The sequence below is a fragment of the Poecilia reticulata genome, linkage group LG3 (genome assembly GCF_000633615.1).
Source record: "Poecilia reticulata strain Guanapo linkage group LG3, Guppy_female_1.0+MT, whole genome shotgun sequence".
Classification (NCBI taxonomy): Eukaryota; Metazoa; Chordata; class Actinopteri; order Cyprinodontiformes; family Poeciliidae; genus Poecilia; species Poecilia reticulata.
In genome coordinates, this window is record NC_024333.1 from 17,154,964 (window position 1) to 17,178,488 (window position 23,525).

General features: G+C 39.3%; 1 protein-coding gene across 6 annotated transcripts in view; it reads left to right on the top strand.

Moving 5' to 3' along the window:
- The window catches only part of sox6 (SRY-box transcription factor 6), a 138,957-nt gene that overhangs the window by 49,650 nt on the left and 65,782 nt on the right, over positions 1 to 23,525 (top strand). For all 6 annotated transcript variants that reach the window (XM_008405228.2, XM_008405227.2, XM_008405230.2 and 3 more), the window contains 2 exons: positions 584 to 794; positions 20,685 to 20,774. In XM_008405228.2, the coding sequence (XP_008403450.1) occupies positions 584 to 794; positions 20,685 to 20,774 (301 nt within the window). The remainder of the gene's footprint in view (positions 1 to 583; positions 795 to 20,684; positions 20,775 to 23,525) is intronic.

A 23,525-nucleotide genomic window follows, 5' to 3' on the forward strand; every position in this document is an offset into this window, starting at 1 on the left:
ACAGGGAGCACTCAGCCAGTCAGCCAGAGATGGAACCCCCGGTTAAATACTAAACCATACACAGGTGGGACAGAAAAACAACAACAGCCCGAGACAGGATGCAGATTTACGAATGCTTCAGGCACTCAGCTAAGAACAGTCCTTTTCTAGAAAATGAGCAAATTACATGGCAGTCATCTTTACACAAATGCACTCAAATAGCAATTTAGTTTGAAGGTTTCACTGTATAGATAGTGCAGATGAATAGTAAAGTCTTAACAGGTTATGGATTGGCTCGATGAAAAGGTACTTCATCATTTCATCTCAATTTTTCACTTGTCACGGCTTATTTACCAGAATAGAGTGCGCTGTTGAAAATACAGAAGCTCGTGCATAAAAGCCAGAGTTGAGCCATTTGATGTGGCCAAATCATCCCAAAGCTCAAATACCTCCTGCAATCACGACATTTGAATGAAAAAGAAAAAAAAAACAGTCTAAAATCTCAAAAAGCTATGACAGTAGCGCAACAGGCATATCATTAAACACACATCCTTCCTCTTACCTCCTCTCCTGACGATTTTTTTTATTATTTTTTGTCTTATAGGAACCTGACAGCAATAAAGTGTGTTCCCTGTACTCCTTCCGGAACAATTCCACTTCTCCACACAAACCTGAGGAGGGGGCCCGGGAGCGGAGTGACATGCTGAGCGGATCAGCATTCGGGACTCCGGAGCGCCGCAAAGGAAGCCTGGCAGACGTTGTGGACTCGCTGAAGCAGAAGAAGCTGGAGGAGATGACAAAGACAGAGCAAGATGGTATGTCTCCCCGTGTGAGTGTGATTTGGAGCGAGAGTCCAGGAAGGCCTTGTTCCTACCATCTAATCCCACTCCTTCCAAATATTCACCGACTGTCTGCCTCCGCTCTCTTTTTCCTCTCCGCCTCGCACACTTACTCAGGCTCACACAGCTCAGGATCAATGACGCTACAGTATTTCCACTTTGTTCTGAATCTCTTCCAATATGACAAAGACTGTGTGGCAGCACACCTCGGCATAAGTGTGGTCCTCTTTCATGCCAAGAAAAACTCTTTGACTATAAAAGTCAGAGTGCGGACCTGATGCCAGGAACATTACCTCTTTTTATATTTTTGTTACACAGAACACTTTTCGCTCTGAGCATACATGAAAGGTAACTTCTCTCAAATAGTCCAGGGCCTTTTCGAAGATCTCACCCGATTAATGTGACTAATTAGTTCATCTTTTTCTTTTTTTTTTCTTTTTTCTTTTCAAAGCAAGCAGTGACAGCGAGAACAAGAAATCCTCTCCTGTAACAAGATAGTTAGTTCTCTGTCGTATCTCCGCCCGTTACACCCTTCTTGGCTCTCCCTCCTACTGCCTGGAGTCTATCAAGAGTATGGCGGAAAAACAAATATTTGAAAGAGCTTCTGAAACACATCCCCCTTCTTAATTAAGGCTGTAGTAATATAACTACATCCAATCAAATGTTAAACCCCCTTGGGAACGCATGTGTCTCATTTAGTGTCTGGGGAGCTCTTAGCTTAAGCACTTCATCAGACGAATAAATTAGACCTCTGTTAGCCTAAAAATAATTTGCCACTTCTTTTTTTGAGTATGCATGTGGCGATCTTTGTAACAGAGCATCACAGACCTCTCACCAGATAATTATGCCGCCACACCCTCCGATGACTGATTGTTTGTGTTGTTATTTAGATATTATCAGACAGCGCAATCAGCCTGGGCTCCACAGGCAAAAAATAAACAATTTATTTGCTGAAATTTAACATATTGTTTCTCAAAATTGATTTGAATGACCATGTACAACTTCAGCTACTCATCGTCGAATACTTGTCATTTTGATGGCAGATTTGCTTTCAATGCATATTCCCATATGGAAAGCGTGTGTGTGTTTACATGGCTACCTGAAAATTATCAGCACTTGACATAAAAAATAAAATAAAAAAAATTAATGTTCCATTTCTGTAGCATAATGTCACACTGAAAAACTAAGAAATATCCAGTTTATAATTGGATCAAATGCTGACAAAAATGTTGGGGTGTCAAAAACAAAAAATGTGTTGTTAAATATATTATATTTTTAAATTCATACTTTAATATTTAGATTTGATCAGAAAGTTTAGACATTTTTTTACTGATAATCCAAAGAAATTGGTGAAGTAAAGAAAATAAATATAAGGGAATTGCCACAGGATCAGATTAGGTCATTTCAAACCAAGATTAATTTACTTTGTTTACACGTTCACTATAGATCCTATACATATCGAGCAAAGACTTGGATCTAAAGTTAATCCAAGTATGGCACTACACCATAATTTATATATTGCAATAACAGTTCTGTGCATCTAATATATGGTGCTAATATTACTTTTTTCCAAGTTTAGTTTGAATTTAATGACTGTTTTGTTAGTTGTGGAAGGATTTTTCGCGACGGCATCATCAGTGCTCTCGGTGGCGACAGTGGACATTATGGAAATGAGCCCCATCTGCTGAAGGCTGGTTGTTGCAGTAATTTAAATGGTCAAGTGCAGCCTGTAATCCAGGGCCGTATGTTAGCGCGGAGAGGAGAGGGTGCTTCGGACTGCCATACAGCTGTTTGAATCTCCTGTTAATAATAGCGCCGTCGTCTGCCTCATGCGCCCTGTATCTCGGGCACCAAAATACACCCCCTTGTTAAAGCAAATTAGTTTCCGTGCAGGGAACCCAGCAGAAGACAAGAGCCATACGAAGTTCGGCATGCCGTCCCCGTGCCGAGAGAACTGAGAGTTGCTCTGTTCTCGAGAGCCCTCGAGGAAGCTTCTGTGGTGATGATCAGTGATTACTGTAAAATGGTGGGAGGCAGACTCTTACAAGTTGCCTCCCAAAGAAGTTAACAGCAACCTTGGATATATCATAATCTCGTGTCTTTGTCTATGGAGAGGGACACTATTGGAAATGAAAAGAGCTGGATTAACTAATTAAAGGACATAGAGGAGCAATCTCTTGTTGACGTGTCTAATGTGTCATAAGCAACAAAAGACGATGAATATAACACTTTTTTAAGCATATCAGCCGTTGTGTCTCATTCTGCTGCTCAGTGCTTGTTTGATCGGGATTCACAGAGGCCCTCTTCACCATCTGCTACCGTTCTTCCTCTGTTTGATTTTTATTTATTTATTTTTTTGGGGTAGGTCAAGATGGTTCTGTGGAGATAACCACAGTGACCTAAAGTGGAGAAAAGGATACCTTCTCCTTGTAATAATCCTGCTAACAAATTCAAAAACCCAATTAAAGTAATGTAGAAACCGATTGAAGCTTAGACTGAACTTCTTTCAGACATTCTGAGCAAGTTGAACTATATTCCCAGATCTTCCTGTGATTTTTGTGATTTATTTTATTTTTTTTTATATGGAATTTGTTATAAATAACACACATTATCTTCTTGAGACAATTCTGCAAAATTAATTTAGGCCTTAATACTATTATTGTTAATTAAAAACCACATTGACCTTTAGGCAAGAACAAGCAGACATGGAACGGCCTATATTATTAATGGACAGTGATATTTCTGATGTCTTCCATTACCATCATGGCTTCCCTTAACAACATTATGAGGCACATTTCCTGATTCACCACAATACCTAATAAACCCTGCAACAATAGAGACATTGCTCAATATTATAGGTGTAATTCCTCCATCCCTCCATCTCTATATATTTTTACCCTTTCACCCTCTCCATCCTTCTATCTTTACTCTCCATCTTGAATCCCTTAAAGTGCTTTAAGTGCTTGTGACTGTGCTAATGAATGAAAATGTCCTCCCAGCAGTGAGCACTGCATTTAGCTGAATAGTCACCTTTGCTGTAAAAGCTCTATTAGGCCCAGTTGCCAGCAGGGCTAACGATTGTGCCCCATGTTTATTTACTAGGTATTGTAAATGCATTATTTATGGATAAGCCTCCAGACAGCACTTGTCAAGAGTTAAAAATGTCAGAATTAAGTATTATGGTAAAAAGAAAAAATAGCTACCATTATAAAAACCCAAGGTGACCTTGCTTTGATTCACGTGCAGTTAGAACAGTTTTATATAATGCACTAAAGTATGAATCAATATCGTGTAAGTCAACAGAAATCCTTGTGTGTTGAGTCTTTATGATTGTCCCAAAGACAAGGACGGGTAACCCTGCTTGAGGCTCCTGTTCTAGCTTTTAGGGAACTTTATCTGGGGGATATCGACTTGTCCACACACCTAGCATCGAGCATATCTTGTGTAATCTTTATTAAGAAAAATGCTTGCTTGGACCAGGTCAGAGAAAGTACATTTTCTTTATTAGTTGGTATATGGCTGACAAGAATTATAATGAATAGATGAAAAAAAAACAACAAAAAAAACAAGAACAAATCAGAGAAATGTCTATAATTGGCTAAAATTAATCTAGAACAATCCCTGTACTGATCAAATGAAACTCTCCCGGATTAGCTGCCATGTTCTTGATGTGCCTCTCAAGTGTACACACCTGGGTAACATGCATTCCATTCTGAATAATCAAAGTAGATTTACAACAAAGTGGTTACATTTTTAAAATATGAGAAATAAAGGCACTAACATAAAAAAAAAGATTTTGGGACATTATTTTACTACAGTAGAAGAAAATTTGGGAACAATACCTCATCAAATATTCTAAACTCGGAAGATCTGAACATAATAAAAGACTACTTCTTGTTGTTTACTGTAGCTGGGCTGTGATAAATGACAGTGATCTGGCAACGTTTCAAGGCAGTTGTTGAGAAAGTAGCGCAGTGAACAGTTGTAGCCTGGGGACATTTAAGTAAGGAGATTTTTCCCACATAATCTATACGTACAGTACAATAATACACACATTGTCTGCAGAATAACTGCATTTCCATGTGCTGTAATTCAAGAAAAATGCAGGACAAGAAATCTGGATATATGCCAATGTTTCCGATAAAGAAGAAAAAAAAAGATGCTCTATTTAAAATCGCATCCCTGGTTTAGGCCTGCTATTTAGATATTGTAGGTGCTCTTGCAGAATAATCAACACCTGAAACCCTTTGACACAGTCACGGCTAATTAACTCAGCAAAGGGGAGTCAAAGCACCAGGCAAACTGCAGCCGCTTGCTTTTTAATCTCAGGCTGAAGGATATTTAATGGTTGCTGGGAAAAAAAGAGTTCCCCTATTACACCGGCAGGTAACCCGACTGTCGCTGGTGACAAAAAGCAGCGCAGCAGGGTGTGCCAGCGGACTAATTGTGCTTGGGCACAGGATTTATATATTTGAACTGTGTTTGGTTCCAAGTCACCACTTAGACCTGTCTTCTCTATTTGTAAGTGTAATCCCCCCGGCGAGACTGTGTATTATCACTGTATAATGACTGTGCAGTAGGTTGAGTGTGGGGGAGTGATCTGCATTGTGTGAGTAGCCCCAGGTCATTATCCGCTATTACAACATGCCATGTAATGAGATTCTGGGATGGGTGAGAGCTGCGGTAGAGAATAGGATCAGCTCTAAGGCTTGTGGTCTGATTAGCGCTGATGAACTCTTGACTCTGTTGTTACACCGTTCCCCCTCGGTGTCAGGGCTCCTGCTGACTCTACATGGAGGCTCGCTGGAAATTGGTTGCAGGTGCTGACGGTGTCAACAGATCTATTTCTTGCACATTTATTTGCTTTAAATGCAGTGCTCTAAAGGGTTGTGGGTTTTTTTTCATGTTCTATAAGTTTCCTTGCATGTAACTTGTGTTACACATTCTGTCACATAAATTTATTTTTCCCCCTTTTTCAAAAGAGATTGAGGAGCTTTCTCCCTGCTCCTCTTTTCGTTCCCGCCCCTCTCCCCTCTCGTCTCTTCAGCAGCTGCCATGTCATCTGGTTCTCCTTTATCCCACCTAATTAATAGGAATCTTTGTTATAATGATGTGAGTACGAGCCTCTGACTCCATGCATATGCAATCAGGGCTGGAAATCCATTTCCTTGCCTGCTGATTCTTCACACATTGCTCTCCGCTCCCTCTTACTGCTGCAGCCTTCCGGACAGCACCAGCCCAGGACCTTTGTGTCAGGACAGATGCAGAAGCCAGACATCTGTCAAGCATCTCTCCTCCGTCAAACTTTTTTTTTTTTTTAAGAATCTGTTGTCTCTGTTTGTAAATTTGAGCCAGCCTCTTAACTTCATAACGTATCTGACTGAGTTGGCCATTTTTCTATATCTGTGTGCGTGTGTGTGTGTGTGTGTGTGTGTGTGTGTGTGTGTGTGTGTGTGTGTTCACGCTTGCATGTCCTGCAAGTGCCAGTGGGGGCCTTCCTGTGTGTGTGATCTCTCTTGGCCTGTGGCATGGTGCAGCAGCTCAGTGGAGCAGCTCTCTGGTCTGTCACTTTTGTTTGAATAGGTAATGCAGATCTGTTCAGGCTGAAGAGACACGAGCTGGAATCGCTTGTTAGGACACATGATCAAAAGTGGCTCTCCGCTCTCTGCCAATCAACCCTCTTGTCGCCCTGTGAGGCAGACGTTAAATAGATTTTTCGGCTGTATGCCGTGGGCTGCCTGCCAGCCTGACATGTGAACTTTCACAAATCTGTCACATGGACCTTTTACTCCTCCCCGCTTTTCATTCCTTTTCCTTCATCTCTTTATTTTGTCTTCTTTCTTTTTTCCTGTTTTTTTTTCTTCTCCCGGTCTTCCACCCTATCATCTTTTTGTCCTTATCTGGCCCAGATCAAAATTGTTCCTCTTCCTATGAATTTTGTCTCCCAGCCTTTTTTCTTCTTTTTTTTACCCTCCAGTGACGAAGTTGCTCTAGTGCCAGGCTGAGATCAGAGCCCACTGCTAAATGGAGTGGCTGCATGAGGGGAATAGTCAGAGCAGAGAGCCCGGTCCACTGCTGAATTATGTATTTACTATTTGTTCCAAAACAGAGCTGTCACATAACACAGGCCTGTTCCCGTGGGGTGATGGAGGCCAGCAAAGGTTTTACTTTACACAAGCTAAGGAGCAGATTTTGTTGCCCGTTTCAAAACGGGAACCCTTTCTGCTGTCTTGGTCGTTCAGATGACAAAACAAGCAGCTGCTTCTTCAATGTGCCATTCTTTGCATTCAAGATCACCTTCCCCACTTCTCATATTCCGATTAGTCAACAGTAGCAACTGCTGCTGAGCATTCCAGGGGCCATCTTCCCTGGGTTTCAGCTGTTGTGTGTCCCCCTGCACCCACGCAGCACAAAACTCCCATTGTGATCTTGGTTTACAAGTCGCACAGAAACCCCTTGATGGGAGGAAACGGGTGTCTCTGAGAGACAAATCACAGCCAGAGTTACACAGAGGCTCGCTTGTCTTTGTATACTCACAAATCCACACGTCGGCTGTAGGTATAGCTCGTCTTATGCATATTTATTGAATGGGATAGAAAGACAGGAAGCAATGCAACATTGTCGTATAAACAATGGTTGCATTATGAAGTTTTTTTTGTGTGTGTTTAAATTAAAACAAAACAATTGCTTCTCCTTCTTGCTACATGTGAATAATCAAATGATTAAATCAGCGACAGCGCTGAGACTATTTTTGGAGAGACAGAGAGTGAGCAGTGCTGACATGTACTAAGGCAGAAGCTATTAATGCTTCTATATTTGCCTTTAGACCATATAGGCTGGAAGTGGGAGATAACACCCTTGTTTTGCTGTCGTATGAAACATGAGGAGGGTCATACGCAGACAAATTGCACAAAGTGGGAAGAGTGGTGGTGCTGGTGAGGGTGGGGGGTTACTGAGGCAGTCAGAAATAGAAAGAACAGGGTATTCCACAACGGGATGAGGAGAAGACATGTGTCTTGCTGCATGTGTGTGTATGTGAGCCCGCTGCAGGGTTGCTCTCTGCATCCCACTGTGTGCCAAGTAAGTATCACTGTCCTAGCCATGGCATTCTGCTCCCAAGCATTCTCTACACATATCTGGACAAAAGAAATAGTGTCATCTGACCAAGGATCAAAATAGTGTGAGTGTAATTCACACTCTGGGCACAGACAGCCTCTGTGGCCCTCTAATGATTTCAGAGCAGATTTCTGACTCAGTCTGCAAGTCAAAAGTACGTCAGCCATCCGGCAGATTGATCCTGCTTTGATAGAAGCAGACATGACAAGTTGTGCAGATGCAGCCCATTAACATATTTGCATTGTCATTTGTCACAGAAAACAGGCGAGAGGGAACATCTTCCAGCAAACTTTAATGAGCCGTCTCTTGAACAAAGAGACTGTTTAATCAGCTCTGATAAAACACACGTTTTTTCCTCCTCCATGTTTCACCTCCCCCCCCCACCCCCACTTGTTCAATAACATTACAAGCATGAGGAGGTGTGATGAAAATGTCAGAAGAAATTAGCAGAACTCTGTTTTATTGCGTTGCAAAGTGTGGGTGCCAACCATAATAATCGTAAGATGAATATCATCACTCTTAAGCTGAACCTCCAGTGTAATTTTCGAGATTGCACCGAGCGGCAGTTTAAGATGCAAGATGTTGCTCTACTGCCAATTGCTCAGGAGGGAGGTCAGTAAGTTCATCTTGATGTCAAACAAGAATGAATGATTTATTGAAGTAGAACTTTTTGTTTGTCTTTCATGACAAAACTGCAATTGTCTTACCGCTCCACACACTGTTTACTGGCCCACTCATCTTCCTCCCTCTTGCTTTGTTCTTTTTTTTTTGACATGTTATTTCTGGGTGGGTGGCATGTTGCCCAACAAAAACAGTGCTGTTTGCTTCCCTGTTGTGAGCTGGACCAATGAGCTCAGTCTCTCAAGAGAAGCACATTTCTCTATCTTTGCCCAGCGGGTTGCAGCCCATATGACTCTGTATCCCACAGGAAGAGAATAGGCATGACCGAATAGAAAAAAAAATACAGCTTGTATTGTCTCTGGACTTGAACAAAAGCACATTGAAACATGTAGTTGAGGGTAAGTAAATGGAGGTCTTTAGAGTGCTAATCCAGCTTTCTTTGTCACAGTTTCAGTTGTTTAGCACTTGTTCAAGGTTACTCTGACTTCAGATTTGAGAAAATGTGGAAAACAATCTATTTTTTTCTTGTTGTCATGTTTTGACTGAAGATCAACATGCATCTGTTTAATTTGCTTGATGCCTTTTAAAAAAAATCTTGTTACATGTTTTAAGAATGACCTTTGCTGTGTCAAATCTTCCTCCAAAGAAAACGGTAGTTATGCATTATTTTTAGGAACATAGACAGACGGATTGCCATAAAATGTGAAATATGCAATTAAAAATGACTTCAGTTTGTTTTAATGAGAATGTTAGTAATAGCAATTTTGTAAAGAAAAATCTCAGTGAGGGGTCTCTCCCTCCACTGAATAAATATGCTCAAATTGATTTGAGCATATTGCAAATTACAAATTTAAATGTGTAATTTTTCTTTTATTACCATACATATTTTAAGGTTTTTGTTACAATTTTTTCATTGTTTTTTTTTTTTATCAAAAATGCTGATAAATATAAGCAACATGGACTTTAATGACATTTAAATATTATTTGGTTGTTGCATACATTCATACTTTTTCTTTCAAAATCAACCAATGTAAGCTTTAAAAGAAAAAAAAAAGTGACCCATGGGGTTCTGGTCCAGTTCACATTATGTGTAGATCCTAAAGTCTGGCATTTTAGTAAACACATTCAGATGAGTAATTCAGTAAACAGCTTTAATTATGCAACTTTTTTCCACAAAATTGTTGTTTAATGAGAAAATAATACTAAATTACAAGAGCTACAGAAAATTCAACACATTTGCAGTTTTAAGTATCATAACATGTTCCGTAATCATGACATTAAAAGAAAAAAAATAAAATGAAAAAGCTGTATTATAAGGCTCAGTCTTGCATGGTGGCTGTCCAGAGTTCCTAAAATAAAGTTTCAGTGTGTAAACCAGACACTTGGCTTCCCTACAAACTGTGATGCATTCATGTGGATCCTATTAGTCTCTTTTTGTCCTTGTGGAGTCAGACACCCATTAATTTACTAATTCACACTGAACTGCTATGATCACAGTGCTCCCCGTTTTCTTCGCACGTCTATTAATTTAACATAGATGAATAAATGTGAATGTTTTCGAGCATTGATTAGCAGGCAACTTTATGTCTGACAGTTAAATTGCTGGGTACCCCCCTAAAAAAATCTCCCCAATGCAAGGTACCCAGTAATTAAATTTTTGCGGGAAATTATTATCATTTATTACAGTGCGCGGACCGTAATGATTGCTAACATCAAATGGAAATTATAAATTAAAATTGAGTCGACATGTTTCTACTCGTGAAGTGCTGATCCCCCTCATCAGCATCGGCTTAAAATCCAGGGGTAATGTCTACGTTTCCTTTCTAGTAAACTAAACACACTCGTCTTTCAGTTTCAGTAGCATATTTGCATAATAATGGCCATGTAAAAAAAAATAGCAATATGTCATAGGTATCATCTTTCTTAAAAAAAATAAGAAATTGTATTTTACTGACAGTAATCACATTTGCTCTGTCTCACTTTAATCACAATAACTCTTCCTTTCATTTTAGATTTAAAATAACTGTTTTGCAACCCAACAGAAACTTAAAAAAAGAAAAAAGAAGCAGAGGGATCAGGGACTGGAAAGTTCATTTTGCCATCCAGGCATTTAATGGTCCTAGTTCTTAAAAGTGACCTTGTAGGTTAGAAAGCAGAGCAGCACAGCAGCTCCTTCCAGCTGCACACATGGCATCCATCGGGGGCACAATCACGCACAGTCCCAACACCTCAGGCTCGGACATATGTTGAGTTTTATTTCATTCTTCTGACATTAATCCTATTCACCAGCTGTTCTGCCAGCTGCCACTCTCCGGCTTAAGGGGAGATTGCAGTTTTGGGGGCTCTGAGTACTGGTTTATCTTGGCTCCTCGTCTTCTGCTCACAAAGTTTTGATTGAGTGAGGTTCTTTTTTTGTCACTGCTATCACCTATATCCAGCTTCCTACCTTACAATTCCTCTTTTTTTCCAAGTGATGTGAGGCAGCAGTTTGTTGATATTTAAAAGTATTCAAAAAATAGTTGTGCTAAAAGAAAGAAACATAAGTTTCCCTGCTAGAAGAAGATGCCTTACGATCACCTGCTTGTTCATTCTTTCTTCTCAGAAAGCCACTGTAAGGACCTGCAGCACTGGAACCGGCTTATAGCACCGTTATCTAGCAGCATTTCAGTGGGATTAGCCTGGACATGGCCTCGGCCTGTACAGTTATGATTATTGACATATTGGGTCTGACATATTTCACATTTATGTGCATTGTCTGGAAGCATACTCAAGTGTTCTCAATGTCATTTCTGCTGAAGTACAGCGGGGCAGCCGGCGAGCAAGGGCCGCAATGAATTGATCATTGCTCACTGCTCACTTTAATAATTCAAGGCTGATTGCCACAGAGTGCCGCAGTAAAATGGATTGGGAGAGGTCACATGCTGCTTGGCTCAGGAGGTGAAGCCTCTAGGGGATGCTTAATTCATATATGCTTGATGGACACGTGTCCTATTTAGAAAGGTCAGGGTGCTGTGTGCACAGACGGCGTCTCGCAACGGACAGGTCAACCCTGTAGGATTAACATGTTGGTCAGTGAAGATTGAGGCGAGGGGGACGGGAAAAGTTTCTTCACATGGAAGCCAGTTTGCTTACCCTTGCATAAGATCTAAGACCCTTAAAAATAATTAATTTGTTTATTCCTACTGTATTTGTGTTTGCAGAACATAGTTCCACTTTGGGCCGGCCTGATGCACAAGCAGATTGTTGTTGCTTGTCTCTGAGATAGCAAAACTTTTCCTGCTAGCTGTTACTGTTTGTAAATAGATCAGAGAGAAATAACTATTATTACGATGTCGAATTTTATTGTCACCGACAATAATGTGGTGCAACTCCTTTTAAATCTCCTTCTTAGCTAAATGTTTTAGCTTACCTCTCAGTTAACAAACTTAAACATATTCATTCTGTTTGAGATAAAAAGATAAAAATAAAAATATTTTTGCATACTTGAATGTTTTTTCACTGTAATGTTAAGTAGAGCAATTCTTCTCATTTAAATATATTGTTGTAAAAAAACTTTATATTTTTTCTATTTATTAAAAATATAAACTTTTCTTGTTGCTGATTGATTTTTACATTCTGCCAATAAACTATCCAGTTTTACTGTTTTTCATTTTGTCGGACTTTTGTCTTTCACTTAGATGTTAAAGTCAGAACAAGCAACTCAAAAATATTTCCATATCCTAAAGTTCTTCAAGTTAACAACTTGCATAAAAAAGAGAAAAATGAGGCATATCCTTACCTACCGACTATCAATAAAGGAATAAGGCAAAAAATGAATAAATGATTAAAGTTAGCATTTAATTTCCAATAATCTTTATTTAATGGTCTGCTTGTGAAGAAATGCACATACATTTCAATTAATTTTTGATTAATCAATTATCTGAAAAACAATTTGTGTCGAATAAAGAATGCAAAAATGATTAAGCAGAGAAAGGACCTCAAGTAAATCCTGCCTCAGATCTTAAACAATCTCAGGCATCATCTGTATGTAGCTGGGTCAAACTCTTCAGTTCACTTTGTATCCACCACCTAAACACATCAACAAAGAAATAGAGGCAACTATAAAAAAAAAGTAAAATAAAATAAATATTCACTAGAAGCAAATGTTTCCAATCATGAAAGAAACAGACTAAGTATTTAAAGTCCAAACTACTTTGTACTTAACTAATAATCCAATCTTAGCCTTCAGCAAAGCTTCCCCAAAGCCTCAAATGCTTGTTTATGAAAGGACCTCCGACTTAGAAAAAAAAGGACAATCTTTTGCTGACCCCTAACCCGTTTAAGAGGCTAACAACTGATTTTGGCTCAAATGCAGGAAAGAAGGTTGGACCTAGCAGTGACGAACATCAGGGAAGCTGCAACAGAAGGGATATGTTCCCTCTCTGATGAAGCACGTCTTAACTGCAGCGCATTTTTAGACACTGTTTACACAACCAGACAGGATAGACTAAAGGTGACTAACAGAAATGTTCACCAAGTGGAATAATGATTAGGTGTCAGTTAAAGAAAGCCCTCCGCCAAGTGCAGGTGTTCTGCTCATACAGTGACACCAACGCAAAAAGCTGGACTTCCTTATTTATGCATGCCAGCACCGGTAATTACACGTAAAAAAAAAAAAACTGAAATTATTTAACTGCCCCAAAGAAGTCTCTTGGAAATGGAGGAGGTTATTACAACTGTTGACAACTAGGAAAGGTAATTGCCTAAAAATGAGCGACAACGCTGTGTTGTGCTCTAAATTTTTTTTTCTCCCCTCTCCCCTATCTGAAGCTCCCTCTTTAGAGTTCGTATTGTGCGGCATCACCCGGGTGTGTAACCTATTGCGTTCCGATTGCTCCCATGCAATTAGTGCCCTTTTTGTCCTCACTTCAATAACAGCGTGATTATGGAGACTTCAGGAGTATTTGCAGCATCCAACAGCTGTTGTCTCGGGGACTACCGGCTGAATGACAAAAACATGTTTTCTCTCAGGATTTCACTTCCCTGCCTGCCTCTTGTAATTATTATGTTTTATTTGGTTTGATGACGGGGTCTTGTTTTTAGTGTGCCTGTGATTAAGATATTCAAAGGACTCCTTGGAGTGTGTCACAGTCATTTTCTTTCGTTTTCTTTTTTCTTTTTTATCAATCTCGACTTTTGATTTGTTTCCCTCGGAGCTCAGATTGGATGAGGAATCAGAAGTTAACCTGTCATTGTCTCACTAAGAGACTGGCTGTTTTTTGTTTTTTTTTTACTTTAATTTTGGGATGGTTTTATTAATGCCTGAAAGCTATGTACATGAGACCAAATGTAAGAATTAAAATTTTTGTGTTAATTTTGGTAAAAATGGTTTAGGATCTGTAAGTAATTAGAGTTAGGCTAATCCTGCTAATTTATTAAGCGTTTGACATTCAAAGAAATTAAATTGTGTATTTTTCTTTTTAATAATAGTAAGTAGTGTCAAAAATAAGTATAATATCTCAACATTTTTCCCAGTAGATATATTTCTAAAGGGGCTATTGACGTAAAGTATACATTGCACGTCAATAACAACCCAAATAATTCACACACAAAGACATCAAAACAAATTACTCCATAAATTAAGTCATGTGCAATAAAGTGGACTTAGACTTGCAAAAGGTGTTAAGAAGGATCAGTATCATTTCAGGAAAAAAGAAGAAAGAGATGGAATGAGAAAGAGATTTTTAATTTGATTCAAGTTGAGCGATGGACTAGGGCTGCACAGTGGCGCAGTTGGTAGAGCTGTTGCCTTGCAGCAAGAAGYTTCTGGGTTCGATTCCCAGCCCCGGTCTTTCTGCATGGTGTTTGCATGTTTTCCCTGTGCATGTGTGGGTTTTCTCTGGGTACTTCGGTTTCCTCCCACAGTCCAAAAACATGACTGTTAGGTTAATTGGTCTGTCCACATTGTCCCTAAGTGTGAGATTGTGTGTGCATGGTTGTGTGTCCTGTGTGTCTCTGTGTTGCCCTGCGACAGACTGGCGACCTGTCCAGGGTGAACCCGCCTCTCGCCCGGAACGTTAGCTGGAGATAGGCACCAGCACCTCCCGACCCCACTAAAGGACAAGGGTGTAAAGAAAATGGATGGATGGAGTGATGGACTAGATTATTCAAACTATTTTACTTCATCTGAAGCACACTGACAGTCCTTATTTCTTCATCAAATTTTTTATCAAGTCCCAGTACATTTATCTTCATTCATCTTTCCTTTAATTGTCTGAAGATTCCCATTTTTACATGCTGAAACAAACAACCCCACGTCATGATGTTGCCACCTCCAGTCTTCACAGCTGTCATGGTGTTTTGGTTGTGATGGCAGGTCCTTCTCCAAATGTCCTCAACTGTTATTGCAGAGTACGATTTTGGTGTCATCTGACTATTTTCTCCCACTCATTCACTTTTCCAATTGTTTTGCCACAAACTTTAAATGAATTTCAATGTGTTCTCTCTTCAGAAATGGAGACTTGTGCTAAAACCAATCATTCAGGCCATTAGGTTTAGGTGTTTTATATATTATTTAAACCAGATCAGGTGTTTCTTTACTCATCAAGAGATATGCCAGGGGATTTTAACTATATCGCTCTATTTGCTTTTGCAACTTCTTCATGTGTGCAGTAAAATAAATGTTGCTTTTGTAAACCCCCTTATTTTAAACAAAATTAAAATTTGACTTATTTAGAATGATTTCTTTGCATGTGTACAACTAGAATTGTTACCATCATATGGACACGTATGCTGCATATAAATAGTGACATCCCGGCTATTAACATATATAAAATATTTCCCAATATTTAATTGGGTAAGAATAAATAGCATTGTTTCAACAAATATATTTTGTGACTCTAATTTAAAATTTCAGTTTTTTTTCATTTTCTGTTTTGTTTAAATTGACAGCGACGTGTACAAATTGCAACAAATACTTTCTATTTAATTCTAATTCCCTTCCCTACGTTTCTCCTAATGCAAATTGCTCCCCTGTTTCACTTGCTGTCCAATCTGCTCCATTGTGAGAGGAAGTTATTTATATTGTTGGTGTCAGCTGATTATTGATTTCTTAATTACACGTTTTCCCTTGAGGCTGTGACAACTGATATACTGTACAAGGCCAATGGTGAAGGGGGAGTCTTTCAGTCTCTTATCCATGACTTATGGCTAAGTTGACTCTCTCAGATAGCTCTCTTTTCTCTGCCAAAGGCTTTTCAACACAACAAACACTCAAACACAAGTATCATCTTTCTCCCAAGAGAACAGTGCACACAGAGACGCTCAGAATGCGGTGGCAGCCTGTGGAAACGCTTTCATTGCTGACAACCAAGAGTAATAAAACACCCTACGCTGCATGGTGCAACAAACCATTTTATTTCCTTTTTTTATGCTTTGAGGTAGTTATGGTCATTGGAAACATTATGGTGTGTTTGTGTTGCACCAACAGATTTACTAAAGCTTTAAGAGATTGAAAGTATTGATAAGTGAAAATGGCAAAAAGCAATGCTACTGTTTCAGTAGCCCTAGTGCACAAACAGAGAAACCGTACTTCATTGGTCCATTGCAATCCACATAATTATTTAAAATGTAGCACTTAATTAATTTTTGCTATAGATTTTTATTTGAAATCACAAATTAAATTTAACTTGGGACTACTTGCCATTTTGATGCATTCCCTAGTTTGAAATTTGACTCATTTTTATTCTGACCATGTAAAATATGATTTACCAAAGGATTTAATCTTCACTTCTTACTCATCAAAATTTGCAAACAACTAGCTCTTGATTTGAAAAAAAAACAAAACAAAAAAACATGTTGTCTTTCTTTCATGTTAATGAAAACAGATTGACAGCCATGTGAAAAAATAGACCTGTCTTTTCTCATAAATTTGGGCATATACAGGCATATTCAAGTAAAAATAAAAAAATAAGAAAAACTGAAGAAAATACCTATAAAATCTATTTTTAAATGTAGTAAAAACATAAAAATCTATTTCTGGTAAATAAAAAAACAGTACATCCCCAAATCTGTTTCCACATACAAAGGCTAATGGCAACTATTGTCACATGAGATGCACATGATTAACGTACTAGTCAGGATTTAAATGGTGCTTTTCCCTGTTTAAAAACTCATATACCTTGATGTGCTCCTAACTGTTGAAGTGAGAGTGAACATTTGCGGCAGCTTTTGAATCTGGTAAGAGAACCAGAGAAGTATTGAAGGAACCTAAAACTGACAATCCCTTTGTGTGGAATAAAGTGTATAAGTGGAAGACATTCAAAATGACTGTTTTCATAACCAGTTCTGGCCATTCATGACAATTCACCTTGAAAGTAGAACGCAAGATATTAACTCTCTTGAAATCTCAAAATGTCACTTATCAAGTACTTTCAGTAAAGACTAGAGGAAAGGCCACCTATTCATGACCAAGGTGTCTTAACCTTTTTCTCATTTACAATACAAGTTTTCTTAATATATTTGTATTTAATGATTAAACCAATGTTCAACTTTGATATTTGTATGTAGTTAAATTACTTTCTATTCTAGAGATTAACAAAAGAGATTAGACACTGACATGTGACTGTTTCTTTGGCATGACTTTATATCAAGTTAAGATTAATGATGTCTAAGAGACAAAACTGTGAGCAGATGTAGGATGAGACAGAAATCGATATGCAACGGGCAACTACTTTTCCAGTATTTGTTCTGAAGAATTATAGAAAAGACTCTAACTAACCACTAGCTGAAACTTTGCTTTCTGGTTTACAGTAATCGTGAAATAAGGAGTCCATGTGCTGCCAGGTTTGAAAAGGTGTGTTTATGTCACACATCAACTCAGAAGCATTCCATTGTTAAGATTTATGAGGTTCATTACCTTTGTTTTGAATACAGTTTTTTAAAAATGGGTGAAATAGTCTAATCTTGCCAACTTATCTCAGCGTTAGGTGTCTAAGTTGCAGAGTCTGTTCACCCACATCAGCAAGATCACAGAGTGCCTGCATAGGAACGTTGTATACCAGAGATGGCACCTCTGATAGGAGGCAAGCATACTGAATTTGGCAGTGTTACATCAGGGAATGCTATTCACTTTCTTCTCAGTGCCATTTGGAAACTCAAAAAAAAAATAAAATAAAAGGGTTCAGGGCATTTTTCCAGTTACATAGCACCGGCCCCAGTGAGGAGACAATGAGACCCAGACAGGCTTAGGACTCCAGAAGCCATTCCTCTCTCAATGGGAACATGTCTTGGACAGACACTCCAGTAGTTTTGTCTTGTATGTTGCTATCTGCGCTAGCTGCAGAGCGGAGGGGGTCCGTGCCAGGCGAGGGTCCGCAGGGACCGTTGGAATAGCTGGGGCTGGAGGAAGTTGGTCGAGGTCCAGTGGGGCGATCTGGGCTTGGTGACAAGCCAAGCTGTCTACTGCAGGGACGCTGGGAAAATGTAAATAAGAGTCTGATAAGGCCTATTGTTTTCATTCCATTCTCATCCCAGCTGAATGACCTGCTCCCCAGCCACAGAGTGTTTTATCTTGAGAGAGGGAGGGAAAAAAATGGAACGGGTGGGGGTGTGAGAGATTTAATAGCCCCCATAGGAAAATAAAAATAAACTCACTGGACTCTTCTGTTGTTTGAGCTAATTCCTCAGATTGCAATGTCCTACTTTGAAATTTCACTTAAAACTTTAGGAAGCTCAAGAAAACCTGTCAAAAATAACGATATTTGCTCAGGAGTCAGATGTGATGGTATTATCTGACATAAGCTGTTGTTCTCTGTCAAACCCAGTGTGGATCAGCGTCTGACGTTCTCTGTCAGAATTTGACAGTAATAATTATGTTGCTATTGAACAGTATTTCCATTGGCATCACTGATTTCTCCTGAGAAAAGAGACATGCATTTTAACAACTGAAATAACTTTCCCTCTATTAATCTGAATTCTTGCAGGAAAATAGGCTGTGCAAGGACAATTTGAAAAAAGCCAGACTTCTGACTCACTTACATTTTTTTTTGTAAGCATGCTTGCGCAAAAGTTGCTCTGTTTTCTCCAAACCCCTTTTTTGGTTTCCTGTTTTTGTCTGCACCTAGTCGGACGGTGAAAGGTGTTTTGAGAGTTATTTTGTGGACTAATCTGGGAGTCATTATTCACCTCGCTCAGGTGGAAGCTCAGGGAGGACAGCAGTGCATTCCAGCTGTGGTCTCTCGCATTGGAGGACTTGACAGGTCGAGTCTGGTCCAGCGAAGGGGATGTAGGGAGCGAGGGAGCGGCGGTTCTCCCGGGAGGGAGGAAGCAGGGAGGGGGAGGACTGGAGTAGAATGGGAGCTGGCACCGTATTATCTCCAACTGTTGGTGCATTCCTTAATGATCAAGTGCTGGAGAAGCATCTGCTATGAGAGTGTGTGTACATAGAGAGGGAGCATGTGTGTGTATACAACACATGCCTGATATGTTTGTTTAATTCTTCTTTATGCAGCTTGAAAAATATGATTTTTCTTTTGTTTTGGGGAGGTGGGAGAGTCAAGCTCTGTTATGGTTCTGTCTGTGTTCGAGGGAGTTTGTTGTTCTGGGAGAGGAAGCTGTCTCACCCAGGGGTGACGGGCAGGGAAGAAGGGCTGATCTTTGCTACTCCCGCTGCCCTTAACCCCTGTTTTAAGATCTGTGATCTCTGTGCCACGCTGGGAGTTAACACACACAGAACACACAGGCTTTTCTCCCTCCCTCCCCCAGGGTCAAGGGGACAAACTGTGAGTTGGGAATTGGAAAGTCAATAAAGCAGAAGTAATGTTATAATGACCCTGACTTGAAGATGTCCCATTGACCCCCATCATACATGGAGGAAGTGGACAATCAAACAAAACGGCGACTCTGCTTGATCTCCCGAAAAGTCATCCTTAAACAAGGCCACGAGAACTGCTGACCCCCTGTTACTCCCCGTTCCTCTGAAGTCTGCGTGTTTGTCAGACGGAACCAAGACTGTTTGCTTTGTGGAAGCGGGCAAGAAATGTAACAGACAGATAAAAGGAAACAACAATTGTACACATCCTCAACTGAATAAATCTTCCCTGTGTTTGATGTCAAGAATGATAATGGTAGCCCTGTATATTGCATGTGAAAGTCCCCTGATTTAGCTTTTTTACTGCTTTTGGTTTGGGATTTTGTGCTGAACAAATAAATGTGGGTGTGGGGTTGGGGTTATTTCACACACACCAGGTAAAAATGTTTGTTTTTTTTTCTGACAAAAAAAATCAAGACTATAATGAACTATTTCAAAAATTGTACCCATGTTTTATGCAATATATCCTGTATTATTCACATTACTTCACAAATACCTGACATCTTAAAGGGTTGTGTAGTCTTTTTAGACTCAAAGGTAGTTTACAGTTACAAAACTGAAAACACGTCAGTTACGAAGTAGTTTTACGTTAAAGCATCCTCAAAAAAAATAAAATAATAATAATAATGTTCGCCTGACATGAATTGTTCATACTTGGAAAAATAATTCTTAATATAATGGCATACTGGACTTGCTTGGAGTCTAACTCTTAAGTTTGTTTAAGGAGTGGCTCCAAGTGGAGGGATGGAGCTTTGCTTGTGCTGCTGGTGTTTGATGGGAACAGGCTGAACCCGGTACAGTGCAGAGATGGGCTGCCTGGGTCAGGCAGCCCAGTATATTCTTTATCAGCTCCACCAGCGACAGCATGGCAGATTGCAGCCATTCCTCCTCTGATTCATTGTGTCCTGGACAAATGTTAATTGTTTTCATCATTGGCAGCTATGTGAACGTTTGGACGTACCCAGTCTCACTCCTTGCCTCCCACTTAATGTGCGTCTCTGCCCTTACGCTATCACCACAATGCCGTGTTCCCTCCTCGCTCCACCCTTGGCTCGTCTCTTAACAGGCAGCTGCAGTCCTTTTAATGTTTCCCATCAAATAAAACACAATTATTTCATCTCATACCTTGACTTTACAGTTAGGAGAATAGATTTATAGCATCCACGGAGGTGTAAAGCAGAAGTTATGTCCTATATCCGTCCGTCTATTGTCGATACCCACTTATACGTCCAAATTACAAATGCTGAAAATGTTTTTGCTCTCTTTTCTTTTTGTTTCAGAATCTACATGCATGGAGAAACTTCTTTCTAAAGACTGGAAAGAGAAAATGGACAGGCTCAACACCAGTGAGTTACTGGCAGAAGTTAAAGGTAGGAATCACCAAAGCAAAGCTATCTACTCAGCTTTTTTATGGTATTCTGTTTTATCAGAATACAACAACCAACATAAAAAGATGTGGTTGTCATGTGGCAAAATATAAAAAGGTTTAAGGGATAAAAATACTGTCGCTTATAACAGAAATGAAACTAAGGCTCTTGGCTGTCTTCATCACTGATGCCTCTTCTCTCTTCTCCCTTACTTTTAGTTCAAATGCACAACTCTAGCCTATTTTGTAGGCTTCCTTACAACTTCCGGCCCATTGCAAAAATCTGATCGTCAGCGTTTCAGCGTTACCCCCAAACACTGCACACCTATCCCGAAAACAAAAGAAAATATGAGCCCTTCTTACTCTGCTCTGGTTTGTGTAGAGGATTTGTGCAATTTCTCTAACGGTTGAACACCAAAGTGTGTTTTATGTAAACAGAGCACGGCTAAGCTGAAAGGAAAAGAGACGACAGTCAGATAGGAGAGGAGAGTAGACGGTACGGAGACGCGAACAGCCTTCTCCTCGCTGAACTCGTGTTACAGTGGAATGTCTCGACTATTAACCGTGAACGCCCTGTACGGCGTGCTGAAAGCACCGCAGCAGAGCAGCAGAGCAGCCAAGCACTCCCCCAAAATTTCTGTTTATGACAGGGTGAGCTGAAGGTGGGCTGAGGATGGGCAGGGCTCCTGCTTACTCCTTAGCACTGACTGTTACTGAACGCAGGCATGTTTATGTTGAACAGGAAAGTTAAAAACCAGCTGGGTGATAGCACCAGGCTGTCACTGGCTCCTGCCAGTGAGTTTCTGCGAACCACATTTTTTTTTTTTTTTTTTTTTTTTAAGCAATAAATTTAGGTCACATTACTATTATTATTATTAATGGTAGTAGTAGTAGTACCAGTAGTATCTCCATTGGGCCAATTAATCAATTGCAAATATAAAATTATTGCATGGTTATCAATTTAAAGCTTTGCATCTTTTTTTATGTTTCACACTTGACAATATTTACATATTGCCCTATAAATAGCATGTTTTTTTCCCCCTTAATTTTAACTGACCTTATTTATGGCAGATAAACTGATCATTTAATAAAATTTGAACTGTTTTGGAATCTTTAAGATAAATTGTGACAACTGTTCCATTAGCAATATATAAAAAGTAAAACACTTATTTCCCAAAATAAAATATTTAATCGTGTTCAACAATTTTTTAGAGGTCAGCAAATCTTTTTCTTGTGCCTTGGCAGATTTTTTATTATTTTTAATGATGCCAACCAAGCAAGAATTATGTTTGAGGTGTGACTTTAATGTATATCCACAGATGTGCCACAAGTTATCTCAGATCAATTAACATGAACATATCAGAAATAACTAGAAATGCTTTCTAGCAAATAGAAATAATTATGTAAATTATAACTGACCTAAAACTAGTTAATGCCAGTGAGAAAAAAAATATTTTTTTTTTGTAATTTTTTTGTTTTATGTAATTGTTTTGTTTCATATGTATTTTGAAATATCTAATGAAAGTAAATTAGTTTAACTTTCGAAATTTAAAAGGACTTCCTCTGGTAAGTCCGGGATGGTTTCCTTTAATATGCACATGGGAACTGCAAATTTAAGGCTGTCGCTTAGCTTTATTAAGTTACATTTTCTCCACTTGGTGAGAAATGCAAAATCAGCTGTGGAATGGTTAAATATTCACTGGCAATAACCTTAATGAACTAAAGGGTAAATCATGGCTTGGTAAACTAGATTCATTGTGTCTGTGCTCGTGCACTGTACGCCAGGACAGATCAAAGAGCATGGTGTAAAATGTTTAAAATGATTTAGCCTTTTGAAATTTGGTGTTAAATTACAGGCAGGGCATTTGTGCTGTTTGATGAATGGGAATGGAAAGGTTACTTGGTGGTCTGTAAACAGGTAGGGAGCCTGATAATAAACACTATGGCCTCTGTGTGTTGATGAGTTATGGAGACAGTCTATACACCACAGTTACAAATATAAATGCTTCTCCTATCACAGAGGCAGCCTTAGATTTTTAATTAGCATGCCATTTCATATGACTGTAGACATTTCAAAGGGCTGCTTTGTGTTCACCCTTACAAATGTCTCTCTCTCTGCGTTTGATGTCTGCCTGATGTAAATACGGGCAATTAAAAAGAAGCCCAGGGTTGGAGATGCACAAGGTCTGCCTAATTAAAACACAAACAAAGGTACCAAGCAGAAAACACCTTATGATTAAGATCTAAAGTGTTACGATGAATCACAGGTTCCATTAACTGTTAGGTTAAAATGAGTACAAAAGGCAAACATGCCTGTAGGTTTTAAAATAAACAGAAGATAGTAGGAAATAAAGGATGACATGCAAATGGAGAGCACAGTGCCCAGTGGCAGAGTGGCCTTGTATCTTTTTATGTAGATCGCTCTGTGATTCCTTGGCCTATTATTCAGGGCAAATTTTAAGCTTCCTCCTGACAATGTTCTCTCAAAACCTTGAAAGCCACATAATTGTGTTCTTGCAAAAGCGTGCGATGGAATCTCGCTGGTGTGGAAACAGCTGTTTTGGTCCAGTTCCTAGAAGACAAAGCAAAAAAAAAAAAAATCAATTAGTGTGATAGAATTTGACCCCAGGCTTTTCTCAAGAAAAGAGAGATTCCTTCAGCACAGCTTTGTTCCAACTTGCCCCAAATGCTTTATTCTGCTGAAGTGAACACGCACGTACAGTAAACAAACAATGCAGGACAATTGTATCAGCAA